Source organism: Crinia signifera, chromosome 8, assembly GCF_055691185.1.
Source record: "Crinia signifera chromosome 8, ASM5569118v1, whole genome shotgun sequence".
Lineage (NCBI taxonomy): Eukaryota > Metazoa > Chordata > Amphibia > Anura > Myobatrachidae > Crinia > Crinia signifera.
Window position 1 is genome coordinate 129,238,176 of NC_139224.1, and position 19,718 is coordinate 129,257,893.

General features: G+C 47.4%; 1 protein-coding gene across 2 annotated transcripts in view; it reads right to left on the minus strand.

Moving 5' to 3' along the window:
- Positions 1–19,718, minus strand: part of LOC146026464 (uncharacterized) — a 124,652-nt gene that overhangs the window by 24,957 nt on the left and 79,977 nt on the right. For both annotated transcript variants that reach the window (XM_083157158.1, XM_083157157.1), the window contains one exon: positions 14,054–14,122. In XM_083157158.1, the coding sequence (XP_083013284.1) occupies positions 14,054–14,122 (69 nt within the window). The remainder of the gene's footprint in view (positions 1–14,053; positions 14,123–19,718) is intronic.

Below are 19,718 nucleotides of genomic sequence, written 5' to 3' on the forward strand. Positions count from 1 at the left end.
TCCCAGAGGAGAGTCTAAGTGTGTCCGTGGATGCCATATGTGAGCCGGACCTTTCAAATACTGTTTGTGAAGAGGAGGTTCATTCCACCATTTGCATGCCCTCTGCAAGTGTGTGCAAGAGCATCCCCAGTCAAGATTTTGACCTGGTTATTGAGGATGCTTCTGAGGAATTGGATGTGGATTCTGTTGGTGAAGCTGGCACACAGAGGGATGCGGATGATGACGATGTTCGAGATGATGTTGTTTGTTTTAAGGCACCGACGGAGACAGTTGTTGTCCGGGGTGTGGAAAAGCCCATTGTCATGCCAGGGCAAAAGACCAAAAAATCCACCTCGTATGTATGGAATTATTTCTACCCAAATCCGGACAACAACTGTCAAGCCGTGTGTAGCGTTTGCAACGCTATTGTAAGTAGAGGTAAGGACGTGCAGCACCTTGGGACCTCCTCACTGTTACGGCATTTGCAGCGCATCCATCAGAAGTTTTTGTCAAAAGAAACTGTGAACAAACATGTAGCAGCCCGCCCAGCGTCACCGTCCTGCTCCCCTTTCTCTGTTAAATTCAAGGTCCTGCAATCTCCTCAAACAACTGCATCATCCCCATCCTCAGAGATTATGGGATTGGGAAGTAGTCCTGCACCCAATGTCATGATCCTGACTGAATCCTCTCCTATCCTGGATTCCTCAGAAGCATCCTTATCAGGTACACCTGTTGCTTCTGCTGCTGCTGCTGGTGCTGCTGCTGCTGCTTCAAGGAAAGGGACCAGGAATGCTAGTCCTGATCACTTAGCCAAGCAACTGACTGTAAGTCAATCCTTTGAAAGGGGGATGAAGTATGCCAGCAGTCACCCCGTTGCACAGCGTATTACTGACGCCATAACAACTATGTTGGTAATAGACGTGCGTCCAGTATCCGCAATTAATTCTGTGGGTTTTACCCAGTTGCTAGAGATCCTGTGTCCCCGTTACCAAATTCCATCTAGGTTCCACTTCTCCAGGAAGGCAATACCCAGGCTGTACACGGACATTAAAAAAAGCGTTGTTACTGTCCTTAAAAATGCCTCTGTACCCACTGTCCACTTAACCACGGATATGTGGACAAGCGGAACAGGGCAAACAAAAGACTACATGTCTGTGACTGCTCACTGGGTGGATGTATTGCCTTCAGCAGCAGCACCAACAGCAGCAGCAGCAACATCATCTCCCATTGCTATTCAGAGGCAGGCTACACTGTGTATCACCGGTTTCAGTAAAAGGCACACAGCGGAAAACCTCCTAGAAAAACTACGGGAAGTCATTGCGCAATGGCTTACCCCACTTGGACTCTCCTCGGGATTTGTGGTATCCGACAATGCCACCAATATTGTGAGTGCATTACATGTGGGCGAATTCCAACATGTCCCATGTTTTGCTCACACAGTAAATTTGGTGGTGCACCATTTCTTGAAAAAGGACAGGGGTGTTCAAGAGATGTTGTCCGTTGTTCGGAAAATTTGTGGACATTTTCGCCATTCTGCAAGTGCGTGCAGGAGATTGCAAGACTTGCAAGAAAAGCTAAATTTGCCCTGCCATCAGCTGAAGCAAGAGGTGGTCACGAGGTGGAATTCCACCCTCTATATGCTTCAGCGGATGGAGGAGCAGCAAAAGGCCATCCAAAGCTACACCTCGACCTATGACATAGGGAGAGGAACGGGAATGCACCTGAGCCAAGCTCAGTGGAGAATAATTTCCGTGGTGTGCAAGATCCTGCAGCCCTTTGAGGCTGCTACACGCGAAGTTAGTTCTGACACTGCCAGCTTGAGCCAGGTCATTCCCTTGATAGGTCTTTTGCAGAAGCAGTTGGAGAAATTGAAGGAGGAGTTGAAGTACACTGATTCTGCTAGATATGTTGGGCTAGTGGATCACGCCATTAGTTCCCTTTGCAACGATCCAAGGGTCGCGGATGTCTTAAAATCAGATCTTTACATTTTGGGGACAATGCTGGATCCTAGGTTTAAGTCTTACATCGTGTCTTTGTTACCAATGGGAACAAATCTGCAGAGGTGCAAAGACCTCTTGGTCCAAAAATTGTCAGCTGAAGCGGAACGTGGCAGGCGCACAACTTCTCCTTCAATTTCTACCACAGGGGTTGCGAGGAAAAAGCTCAATTTTCCTAGAAGACCGACTGCTATTCAGTCCGGAAATCTATTTGACATCTGGTCCGGACTGAAGGAGCTTCCTAGCATCATGGACACGTCGACTGCCACAGACTATGATGCTATCACCATTGAAAGAATGGTGGATGACTACTTTGCTGATAGCATCAATATAGGTATGTCAGACTGTCCATTCCATTACTGGCAGGAAAAAAAGGCAATGTGGCATCCTTTGCACAAACTGGCTTTGCTTTATTTAAGTTGTCCACCCTCCAGTGTCTATTCTGAGAGAGTCTTCAGCGCAGCTGGGAACCTTGTTAGCGATCGGCGTAGGAGGTTACTTCCACAAAACGTGGAGAAGATGCTCTTCATAAAAATGAATTTCAAATTCCACGAACTGGACCTCCTTCGCCAACACTTACGTCCTGCTACTGCACACAGTCCTCCTGTATTGGTTGATTCCAGCGACGACGAATTAATTGTGTGTCAAGAAGAGGATGAGGCTGAGGAATCTGACGCTGAGGATGACCTCTTGTAAAGCCAGTTTGTGCAATGCCCATTGCCTTTTATTTTTCGTGGGGGCCCAAACAAACCAATCATTTCAGCCACAGTTGACAGTCCCTCCCGCTGCAGTCTCTGTCGCTGAAATGATTGGTTTGTTAAACTGTGCATGTCCTGTATTCAACATAAGGGTGGGTGGGAGGGCCCAAGGACAATGTCATCTTGCACCTCTTTCTGCGTCGTTTTGTTGGCTGTTGTAGCGTCCTAATTTTTTTACCTCTTTGGTGGATGAATGTTGGGGAGATGGGTGATTTCTCTTTCCACATCATCTATTATGGATGAAAATATGTCCTCATGGACATCCATGGTCTCATCCATTCCTATCGTACTTCTTTTTTGGATGGGATGTCCCGGATGGATGGCTGGGTGGCAGGGCCCCAGCAAATCTTTTTCTTGCACCTCTTTCTGCGTCATTTGTTGGCTCTTTGTAGCGTCCTAAATTTTTAAATCTTTGATGGATGAATGGTGGGGAGATGGGTGGTGTCTTTCTCCACATCATCTATTATGGATGAAAATATGTCCTCATGGACATCCATGGTCTTATCCCTTCCTATCGTACTTCTTTTTGGATAGGATGTCCCGGATGGATGGATGGCTGGGTGGGTGGCAGGGCCCCAGCAAATCTTTTTCTTGCACCTCTTTCTGCGTCATTTGTTGGCTCTTTGTAGCGTCCTAAATTTTTAAATCTTTGATGGATGAATGGTGGGGAGATGGGTGGTGTCTTTCTCCACATCATCTATTATGGATGAAAATATGTCCTCATGGACATCCATGGTCTTATCCCTTCCTATCGTACTTCTTTTTGGATAGGATGTCCCGGATGGATGGATGGCTGGGTGGGTGGCAGGGCCCCAGCAAATCTTTTTCTTGCACCTCTTTCTGCGTCATTTGTTGGCTCTTTGTAGCGTCCTAAATTTTTAAATCTTTGATGGATGAATGGTGGGGAGATGGGTGGTGTCTTTCTCCACATCATCTATTATGGATGAAAATATGTCCTCATGGACATCCATGGTCTTATCCCTTCCTATCGTACTTTTTGGATAGGATGTCCCGGATGGATGGATGGCTGGGTGGCAGGGCCCCAGCAAATCTTTTTCTTGCACCTCTTTCTGCGTCATTTGTTGGCTCTTTGTAGCGTCATAAATTTTTAAATCTTTGATGGATGAATGGTGGGGAGATGGGTGATTCGCTCTCCACCCCATCCATAATGGATGAAAACATGTCCTCAGGGACATCCATGGTCTTATTCATTCCTAGACCGAGTGCGTGGCTTCGGGAGGAACACACGTGATTTGGTGAAGTGGTGAGGGAGGTAAGGGAAAACACACCTAGCCAGCCAGCTCAAACAAATTAACCTTAGCGGTGAATTGGGTGACAGATGTAGCAGACTAATTGACCCTACTACATAGATAGCGGTCTATAAGGGTAGACCTATATAGGGATCTCCTAACCTGGGGTCCTAGAGAGGTGGAGGCCACCAATTACCCAACCCCTGCCACCAATTACCCCACCCCCCTCCACCCATTAGGTGATGGATGAGGAGGCAACTGGTAATGCTCCCAGCGTTCAGAAACCACGTGACCTCACGCCAGATAGGGGTCTTGTTAGATATTAAACTGATATAATCAGATACTACCTTGCAGACTAAATAAGTGCTGCACGAAACGCCCACTGCTCCTTGGCTGAACATGAGGAAGAGTGCTCAATCAAGCCAAACAGGGGTTTTGGTACTTGATTGGATCTTCTACCAGAGGAGCGAAGCTACTAGTATAGCTTTGAACGAAGATCGGTCCTTCTCTATTGGGGAAGAATAGATGTCATCAGTGACATCCAGAGTATATCCTCCTTTTGGGATAGTATGGATGGATTGATAAATGTTTGGGAAGAAGTAGTCCCAACAGCTGCTGATGGTCAGTGTACTAGACCAAGTGCGTGCCTTCGGGAGGAACACATGTAATGTGGTGAAGTGGTGAGGGAGGAAATGGAAAACGTACGCCTAGCCTGTCTGATCAAGTTTAATAAGGAGGTATCTTCACAAACCACGTGACCTCACGCCAGATAGGGGTCTTGTTAGATATTAAACTGATAAAATCAGATACTACCTTGCAGACTAAATAAGTGCTGCACGAAACGCCCACTGCTCCTTGGCTGAACATGAGGAAGAGTGCTCAATCAAGCCAAACAGGGGTTTTGGTACTTGATTGGATCTTCTACCAGAGGAGCGCAGCTACTAGTATAGCTTTGAACGAAGATCGGTCCTTCTCTATTGGGGAAGAATAGATGTCATCAGTGACATCCAGAGTATATCCTCCTTTTGGGATAGTATGGATGGATTGATAAATGTTTGGGAAGAAGTAGTCCCAACAGCTGCTGATGGTCAGTGTACTAGACCAAGTGCGTGCCTTCGGGAGGAACACATGTAATGTGGTGAAGTGGTGAGGGAGGAAATGGAAAACGTACGCCTAGCCTGTCTGATCAAGTTTGATAAGGAGGTATCTTCACAAACCACGTGACCTCACGCCAGATAGGGGTCTTGTTAGATATTAAACTAATCAAATGTTCTCTTCTCTTGCTGTGTGGAGGTTCTAAAAGAGGAGTGCAGCTACAAGGGGGGGGGGGTTATTAAACTGCCACAATGTCTGCCCCTGTAGTGCTGCTCTGCTTCCGACATGTGCCAGGTTGGAAGTGTAAGGTCCACATGTATGTGATGCCCACTGCTGTCGCCTAGCTTAGTCATCCAGCTACCTCGGGATAACCTTATGGCCCTACTACAGTAAATGAAAACGATTTTGTGAGCTGTGAAGTGATCAAAATTGTCTAGAAATGAGTGGAAACTAATGTTATTGAGCTCAATAACAAGGTGCATCTTTGCACCTTGATAAAAATGCCGGACGGCCTTGAGACGTCAGCTCAAACCCACAGTCTTTGGGGTCGTTATTTACCTTTGAGTGCCGCCGGGAGTTCCATATGAGCAGAATACATATATCTGCTTCACAGAAGGTGAAGCAGATATATGAAAGATGCACCTTGATATATATATATATATATATATTTATATATATATATATATAAATATAGGAGGTTAGCACTCCAATGAGCCCAAGCTTAGAGGCAAACTTGATAGTGAGATAACTTGTACCCCTCGATACAATATCGCAGGTGGGGGGCGGCGGCACTCAGAAGTAAGGAGACGGACAACCTGGGTTCTTACACCAGTTGTTCATCTCCTTACTTCTGAGTGCCGCCGCCCCCCACCTGCGATATATATATATATATATATATATATATATATATATGTATATATATACACACACACATATATATATATATATATATATATATATATATATATATATATATATATATATATATATATATATATATATATATAGGAATGCTTCAAGTGGCCGCACACATGGGTCTCTGTTCTTCAGCAAATAAACACGCAAGAGCCGTGTCTTTGCAGCAACGTTTCGGGAAGGTTTATTATCCCGTCCTCAGGCTTCAACAAAGTATGTTATACTTTGTTGAAGCCTGAGGACGGGATAATAAACCTTCCCGAAACGTTGCTGTAAAGACACGGCTCTTGCGTGTTTATTTGCTGAAGAACAGAGACCCATGTGTGCGGCCACTTGAAGCATTCCTGTATTATTCTATTTTTGAGCCGGCACCAGGGCAGCTGTACTCGATTGGATGTGTGCCAGCACATCGCCCCATATATATATATATATATATATATATATATATATATATATATATATATATATATATATATACACACAGTAAAACAATGAGGCGGCACTCAGAGTCTTGGTGAAGAAAGTTTTGGTGTATTAAACTAATGTCAAGTACATCTTTGTTTCAGGGAGAGCCCTCCCCTTCATCAGGATACAGAGTGACAAAAAGTATACAGTTTAAATAGTGTCTTACAAACTGTGCATCATCAGTCTCCTGGCAGCGACACCTGCAGTCCCGCTGCGTCTGTGGCCGGTGCTTCACTTACGCTTCCGGCGCACCCGGCGGCGCTGCCATGGAGACCCTATCAAAGCAACAATATGCCAATGATTAGTGAAAAAAAAAAAAAAACGTGCATCAAACACACACAGGAAGAATCTACATAAAAACCTGCAGATATAGGGCGAAATGTAATAGGGTGTGATTTTTGGACATGTGCGATTTTGGGTCAAAAACGGCCGAAATCGCAAATTTTCCGAAAATCGCACATTTAATAGGTTGAAAATCGCGGTAAAAAATCGCACTTTTTACCACGAAATCGCACTTTTAGAAGTGCGATTTTTAGTCACATTTCAATTCGCATCCAGATGTTTTCCCATTATAAAGTATACAACTCGCAAATGTAATAGGGTGTGATTTTTGGTAAATGTTACCAAAAATCGCAAAAAAAATAGACCAGGTTCTGACAGGCGAATTTGACAGAACCATGCACAGATCATTGAGATCTGTGCATGGTCCTGTTAATAAAAATGTGTAAAAGTGTTTTTATAAAAAAAAAAACGGCATAGGGTCCCCCCTCCTAAGCATAACCAGCCCCGGGCTCATTGAGCCGGACCTGGTTCCAAAAATACGGGGGGACAAAAAGCATAGGGGTCCCCCGTATTTCTGAAACCAGCCCCAGACTCTTGGACCGGTCCGGGTTCCAAAAATACGGGGGACAAAAAATCTGGGGGTCCCCCATATTTTGAAACCAGCACCGGGCTCCAACAGCCCACGGTGTCATGCCACAGCCGGGGGACACTTTTTATACAAGGTCCCCCGGCCAAAACATGAGCACCGTGGCTGGTCAGCCTTGGACGGGGTACCTGGAGGAGTGGGGACCCCCCCAATAAAGGGGTCCCCCCCCCAGGCTTCACCCGTCCAGGGCTGAAGCCCGGGGCTGTCACCGGCGTCCGTGGCCAGTGGACGCCGGCCTGATAGGGTTAAATCGATCATACATATCATTACATTGCTTTATACCGGAGAACTACAAGTGCCAGCAGACCTCCCCCGCATGCTGGGACTTGGAGAACCACAAGTCCCAGCATGCGGGGCATTAATGGGCCCGCTGGGACTTGTAGTCCACCTGTAAAAAGAATGTTTATAAAAAACACACACAGAGAGAAGTAAAAGTTTATTACACACACACACACCTCACTTTTACACCAGCGTTACTTACCATTCCTGGATCCAGCGCTGGTCTGGCTGCTTTACAGCCGGCTCCCCCCGCACTGACAGGCAGCGGGGAGAACCGGCTTTCTCCGTTGCCTCTAACAGCTTCTGTAGCGCTGTTCCAGCGCTACAGAGGCTGAGAGCGCGATTGGCCGATACGTCTCCATGGAGACGCATAGCTCAGTCCTGATTGGCTGAGCTATGCGTCTCCATGGAGACGCATAGCTCAGCCAATCGCGCTCTCAGCCTCTGTAGCACTCGGACAGCGCTACAGAAGCTGTTAGAGGCAACGGAGAAAGCCGGTTCTCCCCGCTGCCTGTCAGTGCGGGGGGAGCCGGCTGTAAAGCAGCCAGACCAGCGCTGGATCCAGGAATGGTAAGTAACGCTGGTGTAAAAGTGAGGTGTGTGTGTGTAATAAACTTTTACACACTGGGGGGGGGACCCCTTTATTGGGGGGGTCCCCACTCCTCCAGGTACCCCGTCCAAGGCTGACCAGCCACGGTGCTCATGTTTTGGCCGGGGGACCTTGTATAAAAAGTGTCCCCCGGCTGTGGCATGACACCGTGGGCTGTTGGAGCCCGGTGCTGGTTTCAAAATACGGGGGACCCCCAGATTTTTTGTCCCCCGTATTTTTGGAACCAGGACCGGTCCAAGAGTCCGGGGCTGGTTTCAGAAATACGGGGGACCCCTATGCTTTTTGTCCCCCCGTATTTTTGGAACCAGGTCCGGCTCAATGAGCCCGGGGCTGGTTATGCTTAAGAGGGGGGACCCCACGCTGTTTTTTTTTAAACTTTTTTTTTTTTTGCACAAAATCGCATTTATGAAAATGCGCACATTTTCATGACTGAAAATGCGCACATTTTCATGACTAAAAATCGCCCGAAATCGCGGCAAATCGCATTTTTTGCCGCTAATTCGCATCTCATTACATATGCGAATTCGCGGCAAAAAACGCGATTTTTAAAGGTGCGATTTCTGGCGAGTTTGGAACTCGTCCAAAAATCACACCCTATTACATTTCGCCCATAAAGTGCTAAGTGCCTATGCGGAATGATAATAAAAACAGTTACTTAAAACGGACTGGATGACATGATGTGCAACATATACATGAGATAATCAGCATATTGAATAACTATTAGATATATAATTGTGTACATATACATTAGCATTTTGAATATAAACCAGGTTTGTGGCTACAATTTATTGAACCATAGCCCTAATGTCATGACAGAGTACACTACGTGTTATAAAAAATTAATGAGACCAAGTGTCTCGTTTAACCTTTTAGGACGCAGCGTGTCTAGCTTGTGAATCCATCTAAACTCTATTTGAAGCAGTTTTCTTGATCTGTTACCACCCCTAATTGACGGTGGAATGTGGTCTATTATTTTATGTTTTAGGGTAGCCATTCCTTGTTTGGCTTCGGCAAAATGCTGAGCCACTGGTTGGTCCCCTGTACCTGTTTGCAAGGCTGAACAGATTGCTAGGCGGTTTTGTGCAGTTAAAGGGGCAGTCCATCTTACTGACATAATAGAGCCCAATATGCTGATTATCTCATGTATATGATGCACATCAATTCAACCAGTCCTTTTTAAGTAACTATTAAGCAAACATTTTTATTATCATTCCGATTATGCTAGTATATGGCACTTAGCACTTCATATCTGCAGGTTTTTATGTCAATTCTTCCTGTGTTTGTTTGATGCACGGTTTTGTTTTTTCACTAATCACTAATTGGCATATTGTTGTTTTGATAGGGTCTCCATGGCTGCGCCACCGGGCTCGCAGACGTCAGGGTAGCCGGAAGCAAAAGTGATGCACCGTCCACAGACGCAGCGGGACTGCGGGCGTCGCTGCCAGGAGCCTGATGATGCACAGTTGGTAAGACACTATTTAAACTGTATACTTTTTGTCACTCTGTATCCTGATGAAGGGGAGGGCTTTGCCCAAAACGTAAATGTACTTGACACTGGTTTAATACAACAAAACTTTCTTCACCAAGACTCTGAGTGCCGCCTCATTTGTTCCACAGTAAGTAGTTGGTAAGTAGGCACCAGGTCACTGGAATTAAATACTGCGGAAGGTAAGGTACCAGCAGACTGGAATTATATACGGCAGTAGGTAGGGACCAGTGGACTTGAATTATATACTGCAGTTGGTAGGCACTAGCAGACTGGAATTGTATATACGGCAGTAGGTAGTCACCAGTCGACTAGAATTATATATACAGCAATAGGTAGGCACCAGCAGATTGGAATTATATACTGCAATAGGTAGGCACCAGCGGACTGGAGTTATATACTGCAGTAGGTAGGCACTAGCGGACTAGAATTATATATACGGCAGTAGGTAGGCACCAGCGGACTGGAATTATATACTGCAGTAGGTAGGCACCAGCGGACTAGAATTATATACGGCAGTAGGTAGACATCAACAGACAAGAATTACATATACAGCAGTAGTTAGGCACCAACAGATTGGAATTATTTACTGCAATAGGTAGGCACCAGCAGACTGGAATTATATCAGTGGCGTAACTTGAAATTTTGCGCCCCCCTGCCAAAAAAGTCTCTGGCGCCCCCCCCCCCCCCCCCCCCCAGCGCGAGATTTGAAAAAGCCGACGAATAGAAGCAGAAAGGTCCGTGGCTATGTCTCCAGTTCCTGTCTCCCGCTGGAGCATCTCCTCTTACCTAGACAGCGCTGCGGGTTAGCAGGAGCCGACGAGCAGGAGCAGAAAGGTCCGCGGCTATGTCCGCGGCTATTTCTCCAGTGTCCTGTCTCCCGCTGGACCATCTCCTCTTACCTAGCCAGCGCTGCGGGTAGGAGCAGGACTGTCAGCGTGTCAGCGCTGTGGATGGGAACAGGATGTCCACGCTGCAGATGGGAGCAGACTGTCAGCGCTGCTGCCAGTGAGAGCCTCCGCCTCCCCTTTAACTTCACTGGTCATTACTGCATGGCAGCTCGGGTGTATTCAGCTGCGCCCCGCAGACCCCTGCTCCTCCAAGCAATGGTGGGGGCTGCCACACGGTACTTACGCCAGTGAATTATATACTGCAGTAGGTAGGAACCAGCAGACTGGAATTATATACGGCAGTAGGTAGGCATCAGCAGACTGGAATTATATACGGCAGTAGGTAGGCATCAGCAGACTGGAATTACATACAGTATACTGCAGTAGGTAGAGACCAGCGGACTGGAATTATATATACTGCAGTAGGTATGCAACAGCTGACTAGAATTATATATATACGGCAGTAGGTAGGCACCAGTGAACTGTATTTATATACACTGCAGTAGGTAGGCACCAGCCGACTAAAATTATATATTGCAGTAGGTAGGCACCAGCCGACTAGAATTATATATACAGCAGTAGGAAGGCACCAGTGGACTGGAATTATATATAATGCAGTAGGTAGGCACCAGGAGACTGGAATTATATATGGCTCTCTCTCCCTCTCTCTTCATGTGCCTTTCTTAGAATATATATAAAATTATATACTGCAGTTGGTAGGCACTAGCAGACTGGAATTGTATATACGGCAGTAGGTAGTCACCAGCCGACTAGAATTATATATACAGCAGTAGGTAGGCACCAGCAGATTGGAATTATATACTGCAATAGGTAGGCACCAGCGGACTGGAATTATATACTGCAGTAGGTAGGCACCAGCGGACTAGAATTATATATACGGCAGTAGGTAGGCACCAGCAGACTGGAATTATATACTGCAGTAGGTAGTGACCAGCGGACTGGAATTATATATAATGCAGTAGGTAGGCACCAGCAGAATGGAATTATATACTGCACGAGGTAGTGACCAGCGGACTGGAATTATATATACTGCAGTAGGTAGTGACCAGTGGACTGGAATTATATATACTGCAGTAGGTAGTGACCAGCGAACTGGAATTATATATACTGCAGTAGGTTTGCAACTGCTGACTAGAATTATATATATACAGCAGTAGGTAGGCACCAGTGAACTGTATTTATATACACTGCAGTAGGTAGGCACCAGCCGACTAGAATTATATATACAGCAGTAGGTAGGCACTAGTGGACTGGAATTATATATAATGCAGTAGGTAGGCACCAGCAGACTGGAATTATATACTGCAATAGGTAGGCACCAGTGAACTGTATTTATATATATTGCAGTAGGTAGGCACCAGCCGACTAGAATTATATATACAGCAGTAGGTAGGCACTAGTGGACTGGAATTATATATAATGCAGTAGGTAGGCACCAGCAGACTGGAATTATATATGGCTCTCTCTCCCTCTTTCTGCATGTGCCTTTCTTAGAATATATACAAACTTCTACCACCCTGATGATTGCTTCAGTGCCCTGTCCCCTGATGCAACGGGTGTGGATCAGTTGTCACCAGCAAGTTGTTAGACAGTCATTAGGTTGACACCATTAGGTCGACATGCAGGTCTACATGTCGACATTCGGGTAAAAACCCCATATCGACCTTTTGACTGTCGACCTAACCCATGTCGAACTATTGATCCTGTCGACCTAACCCATGTCGACCTTCCTGCATGTCGACCTAGACACATGTTGACCTAAATGCATGTTGATCTAATGGTGTCGACCTAATGACTGTCTAACAACTTGCTGGTGACGCAATGACCGTATTCTGATGCAACTATCCATATTTACCATGTACTTGTCCTAAACTATCTTGTACTGTAATTCGGTATGTGTTTTTGCTCATAACTATGGTCTGTAAAGTGCTGCGGAATATGTGTGCGCTATATAAGAACCTGTTAATTAATAAATAAAATAAATAAATAAATATGGCAGTAAGTAGGCATGAGTGGACTGTAATGATACACTGCAGCAGTAGGTACTGGCAGGCACTAGGCAGGCACCAGCAGACAGGAATTGTTTATATTAATATAAATAAAACAATACACTACTCCACTGAGTAGGTAGGCAGTGGATCCAGGGGACAGGAAGTATATACAGCAGCAGTAGGTAGGCACAAGGCACCAGCAGACTAAATGCACTGCAGTAGTGTAGGTAGGCACCAGCAGATGGGAGCAGAGACACGACCTTTACCAACTCAACACCAAAATAAACTAAGATAGCAGGCGGTAGGCGCAATATATTGGAAGCCCGAGCTCACAAGAATCCAACGCTGGGCGATGATGTTTTGCCCGTGCACCAGGATCCAAGGCAGGCAGGAACAGGGCTGCCATTAGGGGGGTAATGGGGTACATGAGTCCCGGGCCCAGACAGAAATGGGGCCCAGGTGGCTTTGTGGTTAGTACCGGTCCTGGCTGCCAGTATATCAGATTTTTTTCAAGCAAATGTGCCTAGTGCACAATAAGCCGCATTGCCGCTATTGCAGTACCTGGCGGCTCCTTTTACTACACCCTGCACCTGGCCAGCAGCTGGCAAATTTGGAAGAATCTGCCTGACGTCATTCCCCCTAGCCGCACGCAGGAGGACACAGCAGCTGGGAACAAAAAGGCTGCCAGCTGTACACCAGCTATTCCTGACATGCCAGCCCACCCAGCACTACAGCGATGGCAGCCTGAGCTGCAGAAGGACAGAGCAGAAGGGACCAGAAGGGCCAACAGTATTATACCAACCACCAGCCACCCCCAAACTGCCTGTCAGATCACCAAGAGGTAGAAACTGACAGCTTTAACATTCTTTGTTTTTTACAGGTGCCACTGCCATTTATTGTTTATTTTACCCCAACTTTTATTTCATTTTGAATTTTTTTTTTTTTTTTTTTAATATTTTATACTTTCTTTCTGCTCTACATCACTTATCTAATGCTATAATATAATAATCTAATAGCCACTTCCACTGTAGCTCCACCTTCCTATGCACCCCACCTTTCCCCTCTGCGGGCCCTGCCCATTTTGTCAGTACTGGGCCCCACAATTTGTGATGGCAGCCCTGGGCAGGAACATCCGAATGCCACTCGGATCCTGTTCGGGCAGGCTCGGATCAGGGGAATCTGGGCCCGCTCATCTCTACATTAAAATAATTAATATTTTAGCAAGGTAAAATTTTAAGACCTTAACTTAGAAATTAGCGTTATGAGCATAACATCAGATTACATCTCAGTTATTATAAGAAAATATCATTAAAACTTTATAGTGTTATACTGTAGCACCAACAGATGATATTTTATTTATAAAGCACATACATATTCCAGAGTACTTACCACCGCATATTTCACAACACCTCCTATGTTATTCAAAATATTTTCTTTATCAACAGAACATAATTGACTCTGAAAAATGAAATACAGTTATATAGTGCGGTAAATCATATGGCAGACACAACAAAAACAGAATCTTGGTAACATTACATATGTTCCATACACAACTTAGATTTTTCATAAATGCATTTAAACTTTGTCTTTATATTTTATGTCTGCTTTGTAATGGCTCAGAAGATATTACTTGTTGTATCTGCACTGACACAAGTGCCTAGAAATACATTTCTACTTTATTACAGTCAGTCTTTGTACTATGCCTTGGAAAGAAAGAAACTGGAGGATAGATTACCAACCAACAAGCTCCAAACCATATCTCCCAACTCTCCTGCTTTTTGTGGGAATGTCCTGGTTTTTGGGACGTTCCCACGTCCCGCCCGGGGCCGGCAGCGTGTATCCCACGGCAGGGGGGGGGTCAGTTGGGTGTCCCCCCCCTTTTCCCTAATGAATAGACACCGTGCGCAAACACACCATGTATATTCCTGCAGCCAGAGGGGCTGGGGGCTTAACTAGCCGTTCACAGTGCTGCTGGCCATGCCTGCACAGTGGCAAAAATGGGGCGTGGCATCACGGCAGCACCGCAAGTACAGGCTACACCACTTCCTGCTAGGTCACGTCCCCAAAATTTTGCACTGCTCAAATGCGCGCACTGTACCTCCATTAAGAAATGTTGGGAGGTATGTATAAACTATCAATTTACAAACACGACAGGTTCTGATTAACTGGTACTTTAGCTTTGCCCACTTTATCTCTCTCCGTGGCTGAGAACCCTGACCTAATGTTCTTTTAAAATGTTTGTCTACCTGTATAGTGAGGTGGTTTCCTGGGATGTACTATCTTGCTAAAGTACTATTGAGGTATTCAGATTTTAGATAAAATTAGGTACGGTGACATGGTAAGAGTGAGTCATAGAGTGAATAGCACCTGTGGTGAGCGGGATTCCAATGTTGCTATACTGACCATAGGGATCCCGACTGTCGGCAAGTAATACCCCACCCTTATACAGTATGAGCTGGCACAGGAAATATGCGAGGGAGCTGTGCTACAACTGGTAGTGCATCAAGTAACAGCCTGGGACCAGTAATGCATTTGGTACCTGGCTGGAACTGGTAATGCATGAGGTAACAGGTATGAACCACTAATGCATCTGATATTGGGCTAGTATTAATACTGAATTAGCTAACTGGGCTGAAATTATTATTACTTTGGCTAACTGGGCTGGAACCGTGAAGCGTGGCAGATACAGTGATGCATGGAATATAGAGGACCCAGATGGATCAGAATGGTGTCTGAAGATAAAACTTGTACTGGCTCCGGGAAGAGTATGCTAATCCCTGACAGGGGCAGATGTAGACTTTTCTGCTTCGGGGGGTGTGGTGTATATAGTTCCTATTACTGTGTAAGTATCCCGTGGAAGGATATAACAGATTTTATTTTCTTGTGTGTAAGTTGGCGTATGAATATCTGTAATGTATGTAGTTCCTTCCCTGCAGTTTATGAGGAAAAGAAGCATGCTGAACTTCCTGTGTCCTCCTTCATGAAGGTTTGATATAATATAAGTCACAGACTTAACAATGGCGACGAGGATAAAACCTATTCCTCAGTATTGCTCCAGTGATCAGTGGAATGCCAAAGGGCTGACTCTACACAATTGTGGGGTGAAAAAGGGCAGCACATGCAGACAGCCATCACTGAATACAGGAGTATGGACTCAGAGTAAATAAAAACAAATGTGCATTTTTCCAAGAAAGCATAAGGGTGCGAGGGCTGTGTGCTGTGTCCCCGTGTGACCTCACTCCCAACCCCAACCGAAATCATACTCAGAGACAGTGCGTGTGTGAACGGCCGCACTCTGGGGCTTGCTTGGAGATTACCTTTCTCGTTTCCGGAGAACTCTTCCGCACGCAGGTTCTTCACCGCCCCGGCTGGGAAAGATCACACCTCCGCAGGAAGTAGAGCAAGACGCTAAGGAGTTTTAACTGCTTGTGTTTTATTAACGAAACAGTGTAATTAAACAGTAATTATGCAATGGGGACATTACATACACTATGGCACAGTAGTTACTGATATAACAGAATACCTAGGGGTACTGCCTAACCACGTGGCTGACTATGCTACTGGACAATGTATAACTTAACCTTTCACGACCCTATACCACGTCGCTGGGAAGTGAGAGAACTGATCCCCCCGGCACACTGGAGGAAGTAACTCTCTCACTTGGCAACGCCGCAACTACTTGATGACCCTGGTCACCTAACACAATATATCCAATACAATAACGGAATACTTTACACACTTCTAACCAATATTGGGATGAACATCCGGACCTTCTCTATTTTGTCCACAAGATGGTGCTGTTGTGAGCCTTTCCTGCAATGCTGTCTGTAACTCCACGTGTAGGGGGAACAATTCCACACCGCAATAGAAAAAAGGGGCGAGGATCCTTTAGTAGTCCCTTTAAGAACAGGAGGGTCCCACGCTGGTCGGAAAACTAAGGGGGGCACTGACCTGAACGGGGTCAGGGGTTATCCAAGGTCTTAAACACAGGGAGGACAGCTATCTGGAGGCACAGTGGTGACTTGCTGATTGGAGTACCGTGTGGTTGGGCTGGCTAGCAGGGTACATCGGGGACTTGCTGACTGCTGGTTGGGCTGGCTGGCAAGGCACAGTGGGGACCTGCTAAATGCTGGCTGAGCTGGCTGGCAGGGCACAGGGCAATGTACCTGGTATACTGCAGTCAGTTGCAGGCTCCTGCCCGTCCCGATGCTGCTGCTGGCGTCTGTCTGGTCCTCTTCAGCGGCGGAGGGCACACTAGTGTGGGCGCTGCTGTTGCAGCGTTGCCGCACTCAGGCGCTCTCTCCGGTCCCGCCACTTGCTGCTGCTGACCTCCGGATCCCGCTGTCACTCTCCCGCTGTGCGCCGGCTCCGTCACTTGGGCGTCTTCCCCTCTCACGCTGTCGGGTCACTGCTGTTCTTCTCCCTCTCCCGATCTTCTCCACTTGCTGCACGCCGTCTCCCTTCTCCTTGCCACGCCGTCTCGCTTCTCCTTCCCACGCTGTCTCCTCACGTCCGTCCTCTGCGCCGCACTCTCTCTCCTCCCACATCCGGCAGGTCTCTATTGGTCCCCTCAGGCTGTCAGTCAGCCCGGGGCACAGTTCCTTTGGCGCGCTATTTTATTAACCCCTCACTCCCGGGTTCAGTTCTAACTAGGATGCCACACGTGGGATTGAATCATTGGCCACAGTTTATTTACCACACCTTAATTACCTTTGCAGGGTAGGGACAGAGAACGGTGGGCAAGGCAAGAAACCTGTCAATGACCTTCATTGACTTAAACCGCGGGGCGTGCCCCCCGCCTACGCTGTAGGCCCTTGGCTGCCTTACCCGTGAGCCAGCCCCCGCGGATCGCCCGTTGGCTGGCACGCAGCCGGTTGGCCTGCCGTCGACAGCTAGAGCCTGGCGTGCGGCCCGACCGAGGGTGAATCTGCAAACCTCAGCTGGCTCCTCCTGTCCCGATGCCTTGCGCACTGCTTCTTCCCGCCCTGCGACATGCTTACAATGCTCAACTGTGACAATATTGCATAACATTAAAACCATTTCCCTTTATAGCTGGTTACCCAACCACCACTCAACACTATCTTGAATACAATACGTTCCCCTTGAAACACCAATTTAGTCCGTTAATTCCCTTGTTACCATTATCACTTTCTTTATTTTCTTTTTTTTTTATTTAATTTTCATTTTTTATTATTTTTCAATTATTTTTTTTTTTAAATAATACAGTACATATCACACCATTACATATCACCTCATTACATACCACACAACTTAAATGCCTGCTCCCTTATGGGTCCCGGACCCTATAAATACTAGATGGGATGGGTGGGTGGGGTCTGTGTCCGGGCTCTGCTTGTGCTGAATGCTGCCTCCCCCACTGGCCTGACTATTTAAACCCCTCCCGGCCAGGCTCCCCCCTGCTCTCTCTGACTTGCTAACCGGAGCGCCAGGTGTGAAAGGAGGGGGTCAGGCCTACCTGCCTGCCCCCTGACCTTCACGTCGTTCGGACTTGGTCCGCCACTGCCCCGCCCCCCTATGCCGCTCCGGGCGCCATTTTGGCTGCCTGCGCTCCCTTAAGGGTGCGAGGGCTGTGTGCTGTGTCCCCGTGTGACCTCACTCCCAACCCCAACCAAAATCATACTCAGAGACAGTGCGTGGGATTGAATCATTGGCCACAGTTTATTTACCACACCTTAATTACCTTTGCAGGGTAGGGACAGAGAACGGTGGGCAAGGCAAAAAAAATGTCAATGACCTTCATTGACTTAAACCGTGGTGCGTGCCCCCCGCCTACGCTGTAGGCCCTTGGCTGCGCCCCTTACCTGTGAGCCAGCCCCCGCGGATCGCCCGTTGGCTGGCGCGCAGCCGGTTGGCCTGCCGTCGACAGCTAGAGCCTGGCGTGCGGCCCGACCGAGGGTGAATTTGCAAACCTCAGCTGGCTCCTCCTGTCCCGATGCCTTGCGCACTGCTTCTTCCCGCCACTGAGGCCCCTCTACCTGCCCCGGGGCCGAAAAACCCCCACCCTGCCGCTTCCACTTAGTTTAGCCCCCCGGCGCCTTTGCGTGCATTGCCCCTTTGCCCCTGTATAAGCCTGGTGCCTTCTGAATGCTATCCGTGCGTTGTATGATGCTTCACCCCTGAAATGCTTTTAAGCATTTTCGTCTTCCGCTGGCGCTCCCTTGCGCGCCTCTTGCCCGGCCGACCTGGGACCGTATAATGCGCAACTCTGGCCCTCGCACTTTTGCCCATGCCAGGTTGTCCCGCACTGTTCCCTTAAAATCCAGGGACCTTATCCTCCCAACGTCGTTGCCGCCCAGGCGTCTTAATAACCGCCCCCGTGCAGCCCATTGCTCGCTCCTCGCACCTTGGTGCCTCCCCGAGCCCCCCCCCCCTGCCTGTCCGAACCAAAATACTTCCACTCCACACAAGGGGATGCTGCGCTGCCGCGACTCCCCCCTGCCTCCCGACTCGCTTAGGAAATGCCATGATGTCCATGAGAACATTACTTGTACTGATCTCTCCAACCATACATACCTTCTGGCCCTGCATCTGCAATACAGATTGCCCAGCTGTGTGGCTGCCATCACCATGGGGGGTGAGGAGAATGCAGCCCCCCCTCCTTCTCCCAGACCTAGCCTAGCATCTGTGTGCCTGTTATCACTATGGGAGGGTGAGAGGAACACAACCCCCCTACCTTCCTCCCAGACCCAGCATAGGATCTGTGTGGCTGTTATCACCCTGGGGGGTGAGGGATACCACCTCCCCCCTCCTCCCTAGGCTACTTCCTGCCATGAAAACCATGGCAACCACTAACCTGTCCTCTGGCCGTATAACAAAGGAATTCCTATGGTCTCTCAGGAATGACTGAAAATGTCCATTATACCTCATTGCCAATGTCCATAAAATTCGTTTTACAGTGGCTAAATTTTTTGCCCCTTGTGATGGCGATAAGGCCAGGCCTTTTAATATAGACTGGCCATATGTTTTGTTTTGTTATCACCCATAGCTTTGCTAGCATTTGGCTCTTATAATGCATAACCTCCCTGCATTGCTA